The following is a 21,504-nucleotide window of genomic DNA, read 5'->3' as shown; positions in this document are numbered from 1 at the left end:
AGAGAAGTACACTGTTCTGTCTGTCTGTGTCCTCATGTGCTGACCAGGAAGAAGCTCTGTACTCATTCTCAGCCCTCCCCCTGGCCTTTAGTGTATATCAGTATGTTCCATATCAGGCTCAAATTACCAATACTTAATAAATGTTCTTTTAGTTTTTAACAAAGAACAAAGGATACAGAGCTATTTTCTTCCTCTGCATGGGAAAGAGTGAAGCATTCTGAACACATTCTGATTTCTCTGATGGGAAATAATCTTTTTTAATGTGAAAACACAATTTGTTCCCAGATGAAGCTTCCCATTTTAGGTGGATAGCCTCCTTCTGTGACATCAATGAAGCCACCCAAGGAGAAAGGAATCTTACTGAAATATGAAGAAGTGAAAAACCAGAAAGGAATACTGTTTTCAGATTGCCACCATTTCTTTTCTTTTTCTGGTTTGTAATTTTTAATTCTATTCTCAGTGGTGTGGCTGTCACACAAGGCTCAGGAGTCACAAGACAGAATAGTTCTGTTTCTTCTGGAAAACACCATTAAAATGAAAAATAAAGAATTAGTGCTGATTTGAATTGAAAAACAAGCCACCCCTACTACATTTAATCTTTCAATCTGGCTAAAAATAAAAAGCAGAGGAAATAATAACAGGACACCACTTTTCCAATCAATAGGCTCTTAAAGTAAAGTAAAATATGAACTAGAAATTTCATAAATTTGAAAAAAATCCTCAAATTCACATTAAACTAATTTTCTCTCATTTAAGAGGCAGATATTCTGGAGCATTCTTTTTGGGTTAGAATCATTTTCCTTAGACGATGAAAGGGATATTTAGCAAGAAATCAATGAACTACTTGGGTCCTGGCTTACCTGCCACTGTTATCCTTTTCCTCTCAGATTTTATAGTTTTGATAGGAAAGCTTCCTTGACATACATCTTTATGATACTCTTGTAAACTTAGGAAAAAGTGTTTGTTCATCTCACAATAGAGAGGTTCAGTCTACTGTCCTGCAGTCTAAGGAGATCTTATTAGTGAGCTGGAAGGAATACTGCTTAGGCCAGATATTCAACGGTGCTAAGAGCCAAGCCTGCCATTTAGGCTTGCTTAATAAATGTGTCCAGCTGTGGCTCTTCTTAAATTCCACAATCACAAGATTTCCAAAGCATGCATAGATGGACTGCTCAACTGCTCTTGACCAGCACTGGGAAGACTCTGATTTCCATAAAACCTCCAGGAAATGGCTGCTGCGATCCTCTGTGACAGAAAACATGTACAACAGCACTGCTCTTGGGTGGGTACTCAGTGAACATTGATTATATGTTCTAACTGTGATTTCCAGGCCCAGGCATGGTCTGCATGGGATGTGAAGTCCATGCTTAGATGCCAGGAAAAGGAAGAGAGTCATGGGAGTCTACAAGGTTGAAGAAACTTCAAGGAGATTTACTCACTCCAGATCAAGGCTGCTAGATATGCAGCCACTGGCAAGCATCCAGATACATGCCAGCTCATATGGGCTACACAGGGCCAGGTAACCCACAGGCTGCACAGTGGCAGGCCTACAGGCTTACAGACAAACACACATAGGCAGGCTGGCAAAGGCAAAGGCTCTGGCCTCCAATAGCAAGACCATATTCATGTAGAATCACACAAAAGTGGCACTCTACCAAAAGTAGTTCTACAACAGATTATATAACTTCATTTTGGGGTTCTTCAGAAATCGGCCATTTTGTGTTTATACATAGATTTCTCCATTGGACCACACCCTGCCCAAGTCTGCTGTCAGCCATATTTTTGCTGACTCATACCAGATATTCATATAAGCACCATGTTTAAATGTAAAATTGGCCCTTAGGATCTTCTGTGTCAACACACCAGCCATTTGCCTTTATTCTTGCCTGCCATCACTTTGTTCACTGGGCTGTAGCCACATTTGATTCGTGTTCTTCTTCAAGTACAGAGTTTTTCTGCCGTGGAGTCATAGGACAAGCTGATCTCCTCCTTAATTTTTTTCTTTTCTCTTGCTTATTCCTCTTTCATATTCCCATTTAAATGGCAATCCCTAAAAGAGTCTATCTAAAATGATGACACCTTCGCACCCCCATGGCCTTCTGCCACACTATATACTTTACCTTATTATATACATTTTCTAAATCTTTGTGTGTGTGTGTGTGTATGGCAAGGGAATTGAATTGAGTCTTAAACCCAGGGTTTTTGTCCATGCTAGGCAAGCACCCTACCACTTAACTTCATCCTCAGCCCTGTTTTCTAAATCTTTATCAGTGCTTGAGTACAGGAGTTCAACTATCATCTCCAAAGTTAGAATTTAAGCTTAACAAGGACTTTACTTAATGCTATGTCTCTATTACTCCAAATAATGTCTTCACTATTGTAGCTGTTCAATAAAATCTGCTGAGTGAAATTAGTGATGATATTAATGAATATTTCAGATAGAGTCTGCCAAAGTAAACCAATCCAGTAAGAGGTCTGTATAATCAGCTTAGTTTTGAGTAGCTTGCTTCAATGTCTTAGAAGAAATAAAAAATGTCTTTTTTTAATATTACAGCCCAATGGGTGTTAGCTCAATTTCACATATAAATAAACTTGTCCCAGATCTGCCCAAGAAGAGCAGCAGGATTCTTGTGATCCTAACAAAAGAGATGGCATCTTCAAAGAGGCATAGTCTGTTGTCACGGTCAATGGATCCCACAATGGGGTCTTATAGTGGGTGATGCACAGGCCTGTCTTGATGTGAAGCTTCTGGACAACATGCTTAGCTCAGTGTCTCTTTCTTGGACAACTGGTGAGAAGACCACTGTGTAAGTCACACAAGTGGTTACTTAGACTAGTAGGTGTGAAAAGGAAAAATCAGTAGCCATCTTGAGAGACAACCCCCTCCTTTCTCTAAAGGTATTTGCTGACCAACAGTTTTAGAACTGATCAGAAGTTGAACTCATGGGAAATAAGGCTGAAACAATAAATCTATATATCCTAGGTTCAGCAAAAGCATGACATAGGGAGTAAAAAATTTATGTTATCAAAAAAAATTATCCACCATGACCAAGTAGGCGTCATCCCAGGGATGCAAGGATGGTTCAACATATGAAAATCTGTCAATGTAATACATCATATAAACAAACTGAAAGAAAAAATCCACACGATCATCTCATTGGATGCTGAAAAAGCCTTTGACAAAATCCAACACCCCTTCATGATAAAAGTTCTAGAGAGATCAGGAATACAAGGAACATACCTAAACATAATAAAGGCAATTTACAGCAAGCCGACAGCCAACATCAAATTAAATGGAGAGAAACTCAAAATGATTCCACTAAAATCAGGAACAAAACAAGGCTGTCCACTCTCCCCATATCTATTCAATATAGTACTTGAAGTTCTAGCTAGAGCAATAAGACAACATAAGGAGATCAAGGGGATACAAATTAAAAAGGAAGAAGTCAAACTTTATTTGCAGACAATATGATAGTATAATAAGTGACCCCAAAAATTCTACCAGGGAACTCCTACAGCTGATAAATTCCTTCAGTAAGGTGGAAGGATGCAAGATTAACTCAAAAAAATCCGTAGCCCTCCTATACACAAATGAAAAAGGGGCTGAGAAAGAAATCAGAGAAACAATACCCTTTACAATAGCCACAAATAATATAAAATACCTTGGGGTAACTCTAACTAAGCAAGTGAAAAACCTGTATGATAAGAACGTTAAGTCCCTGAAGAAAGAAATTGAAGAAGATATCAGAAAATGGAAAGATCTCCTATGCTCATGGATAGGTAGAATCAACATAATAAAAATGTCAATCTTACCAAAAGCAATATACAGATTCAATGCAATCCCTATTAAAATCCCAGCACAATTCTTCACAGACCTGGAAAGAACAATAATTAACTTTATATTGAAAAACAAAAACCTTTTGTTTTTTAGGATAGCTAAAAGAATCCTGTATAATAAAGCCACCTGTGGAGGCATCATGATTCCTGACCTCAAGCTCTACTATAGAGCTATAGTAATAAAAACAGCTTGGTACTGGCATAAAAACCAACATGTGGACCAATGGAATTGAATTGAAGACCCTGACATTAATCCACACACCTATGAACATATGATTTTTTGACAAAGAAGCCAAAACTGCACCATGGAAAAAAGAAAGCATCTTCAACAAATGGTGCTGGCATAACTGGATGTCAACATGCAGAAGATTGAAAATAGATCCATATCTGTCACCATGCACAAAACTCAAGTCCAAGTGGATCAAAGACCTCAACATAGATCCAGTTACACTGAACTTGATAGAAAAGGAAGTAGGAAGTAGTCTTGAATGCATTGGCACTGGAGATCACTTCCTAAATATAAGACCAGTAGCACAGACACTGAGAGAAACAATTAATAAATGGGACCTCCTGAAATTGAGAGGCTTTTGTAGAGCAAAGGACATGGTCAATAAGACCAAACAACAGCCTACAGAATGGGAAATGATCTTCACCAACCCCACATCTGACAGAGGGCTGATCTCCAAAATATATAATGAACTCAAAAAGGTAGACATCAAAATACTGAACAATCCAATTAAAAAAATGGGCTATAGAGCTTAACAGAGAATTCTCAACAGAAGAAGCTCAAATGGCTGAAAGGCATTTAAGGAATTGCTCAACATCCTTAGTCATCAGGGAAATGCAAATCAAAACAACTCTGAGATACCATCTTACATCTGTCAGAATGGCTAAGATCAAAACCACTGAAGACAGCTTATGTTGGAGAGGATGTGGAGCAAGGGGAACACTCCTCCACTGTTGGTGGGCATGCAAACTTGTACAACCACTCTGGAAAGCAGTATGGCAGTTTCTCAGAAAATTGGGAATAAGTCTACCTCAAGACCCAATGATATCACTCTTGGGCATATACCCAAGGAATGCTCAATCTTACTACAAGGACACATGCTCAACTATGTTCATATCAGCATTATTCATAATAGCAAAAACCTGGAAACAACCTAGATGCCCCTCAACTGAAGAATGGATAAAGAAAATATGGCACATATACGCAATGGAGTACTACTCATCAGTAAAAAACAATGATATCATGAAATTTTCAGGCAAATGGATGGAACTAGAAAATATCATCTTGAGTGAGGTAATCCAGACTCAGAAGGACAAACATAGTATGTACTCACTCATAAGTGGATACTAAATGTGAGGGAAGGGATGGCCAGACTGCAACCCACAACTCCAGAGAGTCTAGCTAACAGGGAAAGACCCTAGGAGGGACACATGGATGACCCTGTGTAGGAGAAGTGGATGAGACCTACATGAGTGGATTGGGTGTGTGTGGGGGTGGCAGAGGGCGAGGAGTGGGGGATGAGAGCATAGGGAAATGGGAGGGTCGAGCTGGAACAGGGACAGAGTGGGAGGGCAGGGAGGAAGACACCATGATAGATGAGGACACCATGGGAATTGGAAGAGGAAGGGTGCTGGGGAGGCTCTCAGGAATCCACAAGGTTGACCTCACCTTGGTCTGCTGGCAGTGGTCCAGAGGGTGCCTGGACCGGTCTACTCTAGTGACCAGCCTAGTAAATAACCTAGCTGTAATCATAGAGCTTTTGTCCAGTGACTGATGGCGGCAGATACAGAGATCCACGGCCAGGCACCAGGCTGAGCTCCAGGAATCCAATTGATGAGAGAGAGGAGAGATACTGCAGGCGAGGGACATTGAGAACATGATAGGAGGACATCCAGAGATGACCGGCCACACTAGCGGAAGCCCATGAACTGTGGACTGGTGGCTGTGGAGCCCCCATGGGACTGGACTAGGACCTCTGGATACAGAAGATGGTTGTTTGGCTCAAACTGTTTGGGGGGCACCCAGGCAGGGGGATTGGGATCTGTCCCTGGTCTATGGGCAGGCTTCTGGAACCTGGTGCTTGTGGTGTGACACCTTGCACAGCCTTGGTACAGTGGGAAAGGGCTTGGATCTGCCTAGGCTCAATGTGCTGGGCTCTGCTGACTCCCCATGGGAGACCTCGATTTGGGGGATGTGGGGATGCAGGGTGGCTTGGGAAAGAGGGCTGGGGGTGGGAGGAGGGAGGAGGGGGGATCTGTGGATAGTGTGTGGAATGAGTAGAAAATTTCTTAATAAAGAATAATGAAAGCAAAAAAAAAATATGTCTCTGTAGATACCCAGAATCCTGTTAGCCATCAGTAACCTCATGCTTATAGATCAACCAGTAACTTTGGAGAGCTACCTCACCCCTAGCCCCCTTGTCCAATCCCAAGATATGTAACTCTCTAGATATAAACCTTTCCTATACAAACCCCTTCAAGTGAATTCTTGGGATGTCCTCCTCCACCCACTATGTCGAGTGTTTGGAATAAGGACCAAGCCCTGGGGCTTGGTCTATTATTAAGAAACCTCTGTGTGCTTGCATCGGACATTGGCTCTGTGGTGGTGTGGTGGTATTTTACTTGTACTGAAATGTGATTTTAATTGTATGTTAATAAATAAAGTTGCCTGGGGGTCAGAGTTTTAGAGCCATAGCAAGTGCTTGGCGGTGGTGGCGCACGCCTTTAAGGACCTGGAGGGTGGTACATACAGGCAATGACAAGGTAGTCACGTGTTTAGGTTTACAACCAATGAGAAGGCAGAACAGCTAGACTATAAAAAGGCATACACACAGGAAGTAGGCCCCTTTTTCGGAGAGCTCTCTTGGCTGAAGCAGGATAGCTGAAGCAGGAAGGGTAAGGCAAGAGTTCTGACCTCTTGGCTTTCTTCTCTGAATCGGCTCTGTGTTTCTTATTTAATAAGACAGTTGGTTACATCTACATTTGGCGCCCAATGTGACAAGAATCCATTAAAACCGCTTAACTTGGCTTGGCGGCAGGTCCGGGTTCTTGCCAGGGCTGCCAGCAGGTCTGGTTTCCCGCCAGGGCGGCTGGCTCCCTAGCCCGGGCCCAGGTCGGCTTGGCCTCAGGCTGGACTAACCTTGAGCTACTTGCTTAAAGCCACTGCTACAAACAACTCAGGCCTGCCCTGCCGAACAGGGCCCCTGCCTGTAAAGCCAACGCACGTGGTTGGAGCTTAAGGTAGCCAGAGCCAAGGCTTGACCAGGCTCAAGCAGGAACACATGGCTGGATTCAAGCTCTTAGGCAGAACTTGTGGCTACGCTTGCTTGCTCTCTCTCTCTCTCTCTCTCTCTCTCTCTCTCTCTCTCTCTCTGGACTCACACCTCGGACACTAGGTGGCTGTTTTGAAATTCCCTCGGATTGGTACTGTTCTACAAGGACTTGGTAAGTCACTTAACATATCAGATATTTTAAAAGAAACTATTTAAAAGAAAAATTTTTTTCCACATTAAAAAAAAATGGGTTTTCTGTGTACATTGGAAGAATATTGGGCTTTGTTTGCAATTTTAGACAGTCTGACAATGGAACAGCTATATGAGAAGATTAATGTTAATCGAATTATGCATTTTATTACTATGTTTATCCTCATTTTACTATTTAAAAATATAGTCAATTTAAGTGCCAGGGTGACAGCTTTAGAAAAACCTATTAAACCTGTAAAAACTTAGACAGAAGAAACTAACAGTGAAGTTGCTTCAAGATTGGATCATAGGGTTACAGAAAGAAAGCCTGTTTTCACACAGTCACCCTTAGTTTGTCCAGTAACCGTACAGCAGTTGCCTGATCAAATGACTACACAAAATATTTGGGCTCCAATTGAAATGTTAGATTTACGAAGGTTTAAGGAGGCAATAGTATCTTATGGAATGCATTCCCCATATGTAAAGCAAATGTTAAACTCTTGGTCAACATATAATAGGATTGTACCACAGGACTGGCGGGAGCTGGCACAAGCTGTTCTTGAACCCAGTCAAAGGCTTCAGTGGCTAACTTGGTTCAAGGACGAAGCTAAAAAAATAGAAAAACAGTGGAGGGATAAAGGAATACAAGTCTGCCAGGATCAGCTTATTGGAGAAGGTCAATATGCTTCAGCACAAACACAATGTTTATATGATGTCCAAACCCTAATTTTATGTCGAACAGCAGCCTTGAATGCATGGGACAGAGTTGAGGAACCAGGAAAAAAAAAACTGAGTCATTTACAAAGGTTGTACAAGGCCCAAAAGAATCTTTCACAGATTTTTTACAAAGACTGGCTTCAGCAGTAAAGAGAATGGTCCCGGATTCAGAAGCTAGTAAGATAATAATTGAATCTTTGGCCTTTGAGAATGCCAATGCAGCATGTAAAACAATAATCAGGCCGTTAAAGGCAAGATCTGCACCTTTGGAAGATTGGATTAGAGACAAGGTTAATGTTGAAGCTCATGAGCATGATGATAGGTGGGTAGGAGAAGCAATTTCAAAAGGTTTGAGGAATATTAGATGTTTTGGATGTGGAAAGCAAGGACATTTGAAAAGGGACTGTAAACAGGTAATTCCTAGAAACAATGTTTCTTCAAGGAACAATGGCAACAGAATGCCCCTTCCTTCTGGAGTATGCAGAAGGTGTGGTAAGGGAAAACACTGGACCAACGAATGTAGATCAACAAGGGACAGACAGGGTAATCCTTTGCCTCAGTCTTCGGGAAACTCCCAGAGGGGCCTCATGCAGGCCCCAATAGCAAATCCAGTTCAAACCTTTCCTGCAGTCGTAGAGGAAACCCCTACCCAGAGCAATTAGATAACCAAATACCTATTGAAATAAGTCATGCTGGTCAGGATGATGAAACAGAGAGAATAGAAAATTCAGGAGCAAATATAAAGAAAATTTTTTGGCAAACTTCTATTAATGAACAAAGACCAAAATTATCAATAAAAATAAATGGTGTTTTGTTGTCTGGTCTGGTAGACACAGGTGCGGACATTACCATAATTGCACCAGAATTTTGGCATCCAACTTGGCCTCTTCAGGAGGTAAATGTTCAACTGTTAGGAATTGGGACATTATCTCAGGTGACAGAGTGCAAGATGGCTCGAGTGTATAGGTCCAGAAGGACAGAGAGGAAAATTGAAACCATGTGTAGCTAACATAGCTATGAACTTGTGGGGTCGAGACTTGTTGCAACAATGGAATACTCAGATTAACATCCCTCCAATCTCAGAAACAAGTCATAAATTAGCACATGTTTCTGAGAGAAATATTAGAAGGCATTATTCTGAGTGGTCACCAGCCATCCATATTATACAAGAACAGGGCACAACAACTGATGATCTTCCAAAGACACCAACAGCTCTACCTTTAAAATGGTTAACAGACAAGCCTGTATGGGTCCAGCAATGGCCTTTAACAACAGAGAAACTCCAGGCTTTAGAAGAGCTGGTAGAAGAACAGTTAAATGCTCAGCATATTGAGGAATCAACCAGCCCTTGGAATTCTCCTGTACTTGTTATTAAAAAGAAATCTGGTAAATGGAGAATGGTAACAGACCTTAGAGCAATTAACAAAGTAATTCAGCCAATGGGCTCTCTACAATCTGGAATTCCTTTGCCTACTCTGTTACAAAAAGGATGGCCTCTCATAGTTATTGATTTAAAAGACTGTTTCTTTTCAATACCATTACAAGAAAAAGACAGAGAAAGATTTGCTTTCACAGTGCCTACTTATAATAATTCTCAACCAGTTAAAAGATTTCAATGGAGGGTCCTCCCACAGGGAATGTTGAATAGCCCAACTCTGTGCCAATATTTTGTACAACAGCCATTGGAAGTGATATATAAAAAATTTCCTAAATCTATAATTTATCATTATATGGATGATATTTTACTAGCTGACTCAAATGCAGATACTTTAGAAAGAATGTTTGAAGACATAAAGAAAATTTTGCCTTGCTGGGGATTAAAATTGCTCCTGAAAAGATACAAAGAGGAGATTCTATTAATTATTTAGGATATAAAATAGAGCTACAAAAAATTAGACCCCAAAAGGTGCAAATTAGGAGAGATAGACTACAGACTCTTAATGACTTTCAAAGATTATTTGGAAATATTTCTCACCTACGAACTATTGTTGGGGTAAAACATGATGAACTGCATAATTTGTTCAAAACCTTAGAAGGTGACAAGGAGTTAAATAGTCCAAGAGAGTTATCACCTGAAGCTGAGAAAGAATTGGCCTTGGTAGAAAAGAAAGTACATAAGGGCACATGGATCGTATTGATCCAAAACTGGATTGCATTTTGGTTATTTTACCTTCTAGGCATTCTCCTACAGGAATATTAATGCAGAGGGAAGATATTATATTAGAATGGATATTTTTACCAAATAAACCAAACAAAAAATTAAAAACTTATGTGGAAAAAATCTCTGACTTGATTTGGAAAGGAAAATTGAGACTTCGTCAATTAGCAGGAATAGACCCAACAGAAATTGTCGTACCTTTAACTAAGGAGGACATTGAAAAATTATGGACAGAAAGTGAACCTTGGCAAAGAGCTTGCAGTAATTTTTTGGGAGAAATTAACAGCAAATATCCCAAAAGCGATAGAATTGATTTTATAAAGAGAGCTGATTGGATCTTGCCTCGAATTGTACGGGAAAAGCCCATATCTGGAGTTTGTACATTTTATACAGATGCCAACAAACAAGGAAAGGCAGGTTACAAATCAGAAAATTTAAGTAAAGTGGTTCAAAGTCCTTATGATTCAGTTCAAAAATCAGAATTATATGCTATTCTGTTGGTATTAATGGATTTTTCAGAACCTCTCAACATAGTAACTGACTCTCAGTATGCTGAAAGAGTAGTATTACATATTGAGACTGCAGAATTTATCCCTGATGCTTCAGAATTAACTTCACTATTTATTCAATTATAAGATACAATCAGGAAAAGGAGTCATCCTTTATATATAACTCACATTCGATCCCATACTGGTCTGCCAGGCCCTCTAGCACAAGGCAATGATGAGATTGATAAGTTATTAATAGGAAATGTGCTGGAGGCCTCAGAATGTCATAAAAAACATCATGTCAATAGTAAAGGTTTAAAAAAGGATTTTTCCATAACCTGGCAACAAGCCAAAGAAATAGTAAAGAAATGTCCTACTTGTTCCTTCTACAATCAAACGCCATTACCAGCAGGATGTAACCCAAAGGGTACTCAAAGGAATGAAATCTGGCAGATGGACGTGTTTCACTTTGCAGAATTTGGAAAACTGAAATATGTACACCACACTATCAATACTTATTCAGGATTTCAGTGGGCAACTGCTTTGAGTTCTGAAAAAGCTGATTCTGTAATCACTCATTTGCTAGAAGTTATGGCCATCATGGGTATACCTGCACAAATCAAAACTGACAATGCTCCGTCATATGTCTCTGTTAAAATGAAACAGTTTTTTGCTTATTACAATATAAAGCATATTACAGGCATACCACATAATCCTACAGGTCAAGCAGTTATAGAAAGATCAAACAGAACTGTAAAGGATGTGCTAAATAAACAGAAAGGGGTAACAAAAACCCCCAGAAATAGACTGCATAATGCTCTATTAACTTTGAATTTTCTTAATGCCAATGAGAAAGGAACAACAGCTGCAGAGAGACATTGGATAATAGAAAAAACTACAGAATTAAATCAGCCTATATACTTTAAGGATGTGCTGACCTCAGAATGGAAACCAGGGTATGTGTTACATTGGGGACGAGGTTTTGCTTTTGTTTCTACAGGAGAAGATAAGTTGTGGGTACCATCAAAATTGATAAAGGTTTGATTTGAACAAGAGAAACCTCTTAATTAGAGGAGGTGATAGCTCATCAACCAACATGAACATCCAATTTAAACTAACTTATACCAGTAACACATGTCTTTTCATTTAATCAGATAATAACTTGCCAAAAAGGAACATCCCCAAAATTAGTCTTGGGGAAAGGTTTTTGTTTTTGTCTTTTAGGAGAATGAAGGTTAAGGAATCTGAAGAACACTGGACAAATAAGACAACTGAAGAAAAGGGACAAATCATCTATCCCAGGAATCAGAGTGAAATGGCGTATGGGTATATATTATCTAAAAAATTTTATGTCTTCCTAAATGTTTGTTTCTGCTTTTCTCTAAAGATTTAACACTATTGGTCTTCTAATAGTCCCAGTCCAATTAAAATTTAAAGCTCACTTTGGAGTTGGAGAATGGCTCTCTCCTTCTTTAAACTCAAGCATGTTGTTAAAAGGAAAATGCAAACTCCCTGTATCATGCCAGAATAAAAGAGCCATCTTCTGCTATGAGACAGGAGAAAAGCCAAATTAATTAAGGGACTATCCTATTACTAATCCCAACTCTTTGATTCTTTTCTGATTCTTTAAACTTTTCTTAAAGTATAAATTTTATATCAAAACTTACAAGATTAATATATATATATATATATATATATATACATTTTAAACTTTGTTAAGATATGAATGGTCATATAGAGTACTAATTAATTCTAGAAAAAAGGCTTCAATTAGCTGCATATATATATGTCTTTGTGTTCGAGTCTCTTATCAGTTTTCTGCAGGAATTCACGGCCAGGCCTAACATCAACTGAAGTCTCCAGGAAGAAGTTGGGGCCCCACAACAACAACAATTCCATGTGGACAATAATAAAATCACTAAGCTGACAAACATCATCTACAGATCAGCTTTGAACTACAAGGTGCTCAGAGCAATTTTGAGATGACTAGATGAGATGATCCAGTCTCAAAGACTACTTGAATAAGGACTTGAGATAAACCCTGAACTTTGGCATTATACACAGACTGGATAATGAAGGATATAGTTACCTTTCCTAGAATTTGACAATTAACCTAAAATTTTTCTTTCAGGATAAAGATAACTTCGCCCATACCCAGCAGGAAGCAATTTTAAGAATACAACGCCCACATTCCCAAAGAGGTGGTGTGGGGCAGGTGGTTTTTTGGTCTTTTTAATGGGTTTTGGGTGTGGGATAATTTTCATTGTTTAGGGGGGTTGGTTACAAGTTGTTGTCAAGGGTTAAGAAAAAGGCTAAGCAGATTAGATTTAAGGTTCTTGTTTTAAAAAAAAAGAGAGAAAGAAAGAAGAAGAAAAAGACAATTACTAGTTTTAAACACTTTACATTGGATTGGATTGTTTTATATTGTATACAAATTATATATATTGAAATTGATATTGTTAGAAAATGCTATATGTATATTTCTAATTGTACTTATATCGTTCATTTAACAATGCAATTTTCTGATTCTTGAATGTTATTATTACCAACTATTAGGATATAAAGAAATGATAGTTAGTAGTTAGACATTACAATAGAACTTGTAGTCATATTAGATATGTTTTAAAAATTGAGCAGATATATTTTAGATAGGTCATCTTCAAACCCTTCAGAGATCTACAGAGTATGGCATTTAAAATGTTTTAATAACTTAGAAAATTTTTCTTTTTTGTTATGACCATGAGACATGTCGGCTCCTGGCAGTACCAATCTACTTCAGAGAAAATATGGGCATTGAAGAAACTGCGTATGGAGTTAGCTTTCATTGTGGCAAAAGTTAGCCACTGGACAACAAAGTATCCTCGAATCAACTGCTGACAAAATGGACAGACAGGACATGAAACAAAGGACTACTGATTCTTGCCTAAACAAGCGTGGTTATGGCTTTATCAAAAGGCATCTTCTGAGGCCAGGACAATATGGCACCATCCCTGACGTGGCCTTTGCAACTCGGAAAAAGTATAGTGCCCTTTTCTTCGAAGGCAGCTGAACAGGCAGTGGGCCGATGGCTTCTGATGTGCTATGGAACAGCAGCTGAAACAGTTATTCTTGAAGAGTAACTAAGCTCACGCCTCTCAATAGTAGACTGGCATTTGATAGAGAGATGTGGAGAAGAACGGGATGCTGAGATGAAGCCATATGTACACAGCCAAGAAGAATGGAGAGCTGAATTAAAAAACCATCAACATTTTCCAGAATTTAAAATCCTGAATCATGACATGACACTAGTGGAATTCAGGTGTTTCTGGTGCATGGACTGCTCTCACCCAATGTGAGGCTGAACTGTTGACCTTGTGTATATCCTACTTCACAAATGAGTCTGTCAGATATGCTAAGCCTATAGACTGAAGATGATGCCCCAGCATTGCGGAGAAACCTCAGGTGACTGTCCAGGCAGCTGGCTGTTTCTGTCAACTCACAAATTTTTTGGAAGTTGCTTGCATGCACTTTCTGTTTTTATTTTTGTTAGCTAATATTATTTCCTTCTTGGGTCTCTGAGGGAGTTGAAGATTAGTTAGTTATAGTTGAAGGTTAGTTAGTTATCGTTGAAGATTAATTAGGGTAGAAAGTGAATTAGATACATTTTGGACTTAACAAAATAGGATAATGAAATTATTATCTCTGAATTTGTCAAATACAAATGGACTAGACATTGTTTAGACATTTATTATTTGTATATATTGTATATAGTTATTGTACTTTTGTATATAGTTTTTCTTTTGTTAGTTATAACCTTTTTCTTTTTTTTCCTTTTTATTAAAATAGAAAAGGGGAAATGTGGTGGTATTTTACTTGTACTGAAATGTGATTTTAATTGTATGTTAATAAATAAAGTTGCCTGGGGGTCAGAGCTATTAGAGCCATAGCAAGTGCGTGGCGGTGGTGGTGCACGCCTTTAAGGACCTGGAGGGCGGTACATACAGGCAATGACAAGGCAGTCACGTGTTTAGGTTTACAACCAATGGGAAGGCAGAACAGCTAGACTATAAAAAGGCATACACACAGGAAGTAGGCCCCTTTTTCAGAGAGCTCTCTTGGCTGAAGCAGGATAGCTGAAGCAGGAAGGGTAAGGCTCTTAGTTCTGACCTCTTGGCTTTCTTCTCTGAATCGGCTCTGTGTTTCTTATTTAATAAGACAGTTGGTTACATCTACAGTGGTGGTCTTGCTTGGGGGGCTTGTGACACAGGCACAACAGCTGCAGTTCAATTTATCATACTTGTCAGTCTGAATTATGTTGATGTTTTCCTTGTTCTGAGCTCTAAACTTCCTAAGATTTCTGAGCTCTTTTAGTTTTCTTACTTCCACTTCGGTGATATAACCTTGAGCATTTCATTATTGCCAAAGCATGAGAACATTAAGCACAGTCTGAGCTAAAGAGGTGGTGATGCTAGTGTTGGGGAGAACTGTTTCTCTGTCTAGAGGTGCTCATCTTGGCAAAGTCAGTTGAAAGGTCATCCATCTCACAGGGCCTAGAACTGAGCAAAATTTCCTCCATGTAATTTCCTTGGGCCTGTAGAAAAATCATTTTCTTACAAAAGTGCTTCCCAAACTTAGAATAGTACTAAGCAATTAAGTATTATCTTATACTAGAACGCAATTAGAAAACAATGCATTTCCTAGAGATCTAAACAAGGTGCTTTAAATAAACAATACATGGAAAAACTCTGGCTCTAACATCAGGCTTGTATCCAACTTCCTTCCTGCATATCCTCTCCTTTAATGGGTGGACGTGATGGCCTCAGGGTTTTCAGCAGGTATGACACTCAGATAACCTTTGAGCTTGTTCTGCAGCTGGTCTATGGTAAGGAAGCCCATTGAAAAGCTTTTAAGAAATGGGTCTTTATGGGGAAAAAGCACAAAAATAATTTCACAAGGGAATCTATGGTTTTTCAATAATGTAGGTTCTAAGTGGTATGAGGTTGGTGGTGCACAATCTGTTCAAAGTTCTGTACCCCTTCCTGTGTGCTAAGGCAGAGTGATTGGGCCTCAGTGTATCATGTTGAGGTCTTAAGGGGACTTTTATCTTCACCAAAGAAATCAACTATGTTCATTCTCTGATAGTGACTAGGGTAGTTAAGTAGACCAGTTAGTTTTTATAGTAATTCCTTTCAAAGATTGAACCCAAATGACTTTCCTGTCTATTTTTAAAGGTAGCAGGAAATAGAAATTGGGCAGATGTCCACATTTTCTGAGTAGTCAGGGTTTCTGAGACTTTAAGTCCTATTGCATTGCCTCTTGTTGGTTCAAGGAGTGGCGGTTTCTCCTTTACTTTAGGCTGAGTAGTCCCAGGTATATAGAAAAACATTTTATATGATTGATTCAGTAACACCACAACAAGTAAAAAAGAAACCATCCTACCTCCAGGTAGCTGAGCTCCATTTAGTCCACAAGTAGAAGATGCTGTGAGTTGTGTACTGTGTTCCACAAAGAGATTTCCAGGAATAGGATGACAGGCACCCCTGCTACGCTCATCTTGGGCTCTCAAGTAACTGAGCCAGGTTTGAACACATCAGAAACTACTATGTAGAAGATAGGTAGCCCCAGATAAGCCCAGAGCTTCAAAATTCAACCCATTATGCTGAATTTTAACAGTTCCTTTATTTTTTAATTTAAAATGTTTTTTTTTATTTATTTTTAAATTATGTATGTATGCAGGCCTGTGCATATGAATCCAGGTGTCTGTGGAGGCCAGAGGCATTGAATTCCTCTGAAGTTGTAGTCATGGATGGTTTTGAGGAGTTGCTTGATGTGAGTGCTAGGAATGAAACTTCAGTCCTTTGCAAAAGCATCATGTGCTCCTAACCACTGACCTATCTCTCCAGTCCTCAGTTGTTTTACTTTTAATACAGCTGTGTGTATCTTCAAGCCCCGGTGGTTAGTGCTTTTGGTGCCCTTGGGCTGATGGGAATTCCCTATCTTGGAGATCATACCATCTGCATTCCTTTTTCTGATCTGAACAGCCTGTGGCCAGTTACTGATGAATTCAAATAGTTATATATTTATTCAGCATCAGACAAATATATATTAGACCAATACATTTATTAATATATTTAAGACTGTTACCAATTTTTTTTTTCAATTTTTTTTTGTTTTTCAAGATGGGGTTTCTCTATGTAGTTTTGGTACCTATCCTAGATCTCTCTCTGTAGACCAGGCTGGCCTTGAACTTACAGAGATCCACCTGGCTCTGCCTCCTGAGTGCTGGGATTAAAGGCATGTGCTACCACCGCAGGGCAATTGTTCCCAATTTTGTCTGCTGGGTGGAATTAGGCACAATAATTTAAAAGTCCCAGTTTAGCCAAATTATAGATTTGAATTAAAGGCAACTGCTTCTAAAATTCAGATTGAACTCTGGATCAACAGAATTTTCCATCAAGAAATAACGTTGACAATGCTGGCCCAACACTTTAGATGTTCTTATTCTATGAGTAGGCAAGCAGGAACAACGAAAGCCCCTAACTTTGTTTCTTCTTCTTCCTCCCTTGAATCCCTTCTTTTTCCTGTCTTGCCCTAAAATGAAAAATGACACTGAACACAAAATATCTCTTGTGTGCTTTGACTCTTTTGGAGTCACTCACACTCCTGTAAATAACTCCTCACCCATTCTCTCATAAATAAGACCAATAACTCATTATTCACCAAGCTGGACTGGAGTAGAATCCTTACTTTGCACTGCCACTGGGGCCTGATCTAGGAGATGCTTGCTCACATATTGCCAGAAAAAGCTAACACAACACTTACAAGATGTATTTACAAGATATATGGCTTTGTATGCAAATCTTAACAATATTTGAGACCCACCAATTTAGATAAAGGAAGCAAAGGAAGAGCAGCACAAATGGATGAATTTAAGTCATTCTTAGTTAACTGGTAAATCTCTACATATGGGAGTAGAGCATCTGAATTTATTGCCATTAGTAGATAGGCTAATTGAAAAGTCTGAATAAAGAGAAATAGGATTTTACTGGAGTTAATTTCTAAGGTCAGCACATAAAGTTGAATGAGTAGACAAGAGTCCACTGTACTAGTGTGTGTATAACTATTTACAGAAATAATTCTTCTTTTAAAATATATACTTGAATAGGATAATATAGTATTGTTTCTACTTCAGTCAAGGACTAGAACCTAGAGAAAAGTTCTAGGCTGGCCTCAGTGTTCTACTGAATACAATTCAAAATGTAGATGTGGTAATTTTTTAAAAACAAAATGATCTTAGGATGGAAGGACTTTGAATAGCTCAAAGATTAAAAATAAAATGGGAAAGGACTTACTCTTTCTAACCATAAGTCTTCCCTTACAGCAATCTGTATTGTGCTCTTAGATCAATGGAACAGAAGGCAGAACCAGGAATAGACATTGACTAATATGGCCCACTGACTCCTAGGGACAGAGGCAACTTGATGGAGGAAAGATAGCTTCTTTTGTACATGCTGCCAGAGCAGTGAGACATCCCTAGGCAAAAGCATGAACTGTAACCCCAGTGTCACACTTTACAAATGCAGTGGGCCAGGGACTTAAACTGAAAATGTGAAAGTGCTGTAGAACACAGGAGAAAACCCTGAGTCTTAGGAACTGACAACTAAAGGATGATCCATAAAAGCAAAACTTAGGGAACCAGACCTGATTAAAACTAATAACTTTTGCTTTGACAACCCCCTGAAGAGGTGAAAAGGCAACCAAAGACAAGGAGAACAGGACTTCAAACCACATGTTCCATATAGCTCCTCTGTCTAGGATGTATGAAGAGCTCATACAACTCACCATTAAAAAAACAATGTGAGAGACTGGAGAGATGCTCTGTGGGTAAGTGTGCCTGCTGAGCAATCACAATGACCTGAGTCAGACCTTAGTTAGTATCCACATAAAAACTGGGAGTGGCTGTGTATGCCACTGTGACCCTGGTGTGCTCCTACTTCCTTCTTTTCCTCCCCCTCCCTTGTGTGTGTGTGTGTGTGTGTGTGTGTGTGTGTGTGTGTGTGTGTGTGTAGACAGGAGGATTGCTGGATTGCTGGGGTTTTCTGGCCACAACCTAGCCCCAGTTTCAGTGAGAGACCCTGTCTCAAAGGAATAAGGAAGATAGTGTTAGAGAAGGTCTCCGGAAGCCTCCTCTGGCCTCAGTGTATGAACAGATATGTGTACCTGAACACACACACGTACACCAAACACACAGTTAGAACTGGGGGTGTAACTCAGTGGCAGAGTATTTGCCTATTGAGTGGCTTTGATTCTCAGTACTGTAACAATAGTGAAAGGAAGGAAGGAAGGAAAGCAAAAAGGAAAGAGGCCCAACAAAACAAAACCAAGTGAGAAATCAACAAACAGTGCGACAGATATTTCACTAAAGAAGATGTGCTGATGTTAAATACACACATTTCAGCTGTAAAGAAATGAAAGTAAAAATCACAATAAGATATTATTATACATCTGTGAAAATAGATAAAGGAAAATACAGTGATTACCCAGATGTTAAGTGTGGATATGGGAAAAACAGGGTCCCTTGCACATTGCTGGTGGGAATATAAAATGTTACAGGTACTCTGGGGAAAGAGTGGAAGTTTCTTACAAAACGTGGTTACATTTTTGGGCATTTACCCTAGAGAAATTGTAATTTATGTTCACACAAAAACCTTTATATAAACACCCATAGCATCTGTATTTGTAAAGGAGTGAACCATGGAGATCCAGTGATACAACAACTTGAATGTATCACAAAGGGGTTATGCTGATTAAGAAAGGTCATATACTGCATATTTCCACTTAAATCACATTTTCAATGCCATATTCATACAGATGGACAACAGGGTCGGAGAGGAACATGTGCATACAAAGGACTTGTACTAAGGATTCTTGAGGAGATGAAACTTCTGCATCTTGACTGTGGTGATGGGCACATGAATCTATATTTGTTAAAAATTCAAAGAAGTAAATACACACTATAAAACTACATGTAAAACTGGTGAAATTTGGAGTCAGAGAGATGGCTCAGTCATAGTCCCATGAGCATGAGGATCTGAGTTTGGAACTCAGTACACATCTAGAGAGCTAAGTATGTTAGCACATACCCAGGACCGGGGAACGAAGGAATAGACAGGAGAATCCTGGACAGCTAGTTTAGCCAGTTAGCTAGCTTAACGGTCATGAGAGACCCTGCTTAAAACAACGAACCATGGAGAACAATTAGGAAGACACTTGACACTGACTTTTAGCCTTCATATGAACACATTTGCACATAGATAAAACAAACAAACAAACAAACAGGCCCCAATGAAGTCCAAACAAAACAGTAGATTACATCAGCCATAATTTCCTGGTTATGACATTGTATTAAAGTTACTCAATATGTTGCCATTAAGGAAAATCGATGAAGGCTGTACAGGATTTCCCTGAACTCCTTATTACAGTTGCATATGAACTTAAAATGATATTAAAATAACAAGTAGACAATAACTGCCCACCCTACCATATCTCCTGGTGGGGGGGGGAATCACTTAATCAGACTCTGAATGAAAAGGCAACTAATTCTGATACTCCAGATAACACACTCATCTATCTGCTCTTAGGAGTTTTCTCCTTGAGGCATGAAAATTTATGTTGAGTTTTATTTCAGAATACAAGAGCCAGAGGGGTGGGCCTATAATAAAAAATAATTACCGTGCTGAAAAATGCCTCTCTTCAGGTTTCTCAGTTATAAAATAGAAAGAGTTTGCTTGTGGGCTCATTTCAGACTGAATGGAATTCTTTCTTTTATCCTGACCTCTCAAATCACAGGCTACTGAAAATCTTACTTTCTCTCAAGCACTCACTCTCCACATGAGCTATTTTATGGATCTAGTAATTTTGTGATTGCTTTGAAGCACAGAACACATGCTGATAGATCATAAATTCTGCAGCTAATAATATGATGTAGTCTACAAAGTTTCTGAATGGAAACTTGAATAAGGAATTGTCAATCCTCAACCTCATTCACAGATGATTATAAATAAAAACCACTAATTTCTTCCTTTGAGATACCGTGTGAAGGAATTTAATGCTATAAAAGATTTTTTTTATGGTACCATAGATGGGCTGTGAATTTTCCTTTTTATTCATCTAAAAGCTCAAGTATTATATGCCCTGAACTTTTATTTCCTGAACTTGACACCTAGAATCAATAACTATCTATGAGTTTGGACTCAGTAGACAAAGACCTTAAAAACAAGGTCAACTGAGTTATTCTTTTGATGACATGTGTGGATTCATTAAGATTTTTCTTTCAGGGATTTATTCTTTCAGACAAGTTGCATTCTGAATTCTTTTACTGGCATGGTTGCTGTCGATATTTAGCAAGTTTTTATAATCTGATGTGGCCAAACTTGTTGTGATCAGATGATGCTTTTCAGAAAAAGATTCCTGAACTCACAGATACTCAGTCACTATCCCTGTATTATTATAAGTGCAAATGTGAACTTTTATTCACCAGTGTTTCACAGGAAATGGCTAGAAACATAAACAGCTAAAGCTTCATGTCTATCTGTAGACTCTGTGAGATCTTCTTAGGCTCAGGTTCTCAGTTGCCAGGTTATCACACTAGCAACAGGCTGGAACTGAGTAAGAGAATAAAGATATTTATATTTATATTATTGACTAATGCATTCCTCAAAAATGACATAAGAGATGAAGACAGAATGTTATTGAAACAGATTTAGAAAATAGAATAGTAAAGTGCAATGAAGACAATGTGCAGTAAATTACAGAAAGTAAAGGACTTCTTTGTAGCAATAACTACCACCATCTAGCT

The 21,504-nt window shown here is 38.9% G+C and overlaps 1 protein-coding gene across 1 annotated transcript in view; it reads right to left on the bottom strand.

Moving 5' to 3' along the window:
* Positions 1–16,218, bottom strand: part of Lamb4 (laminin subunit beta 4) — a gene marked incomplete at its 5' end in the record, with an annotated part of 136,801 nt that extends 120,583 nt beyond the window's left edge. Inside the window, 2 exon segments of the mRNA XM_059279851.1 lie at positions 398–481; positions 16,086–16,218. Of these exon segments, the coding sequence (XP_059135834.1) occupies positions 398–481; positions 16,086–16,218 (217 nt within the window).
* Positions 16,219–21,504: the final 5,286 nt, after the last annotated feature.

This window comes from Peromyscus eremicus, chromosome 14 (assembly GCF_949786415.1).
Source record: "Peromyscus eremicus chromosome 14, PerEre_H2_v1, whole genome shotgun sequence".
NCBI lineage: Eukaryota > Metazoa > Chordata > Mammalia > Rodentia > Cricetidae > Peromyscus > Peromyscus eremicus.
This window is presented reverse-complemented; position numbering and strand designations above follow the sequence as displayed.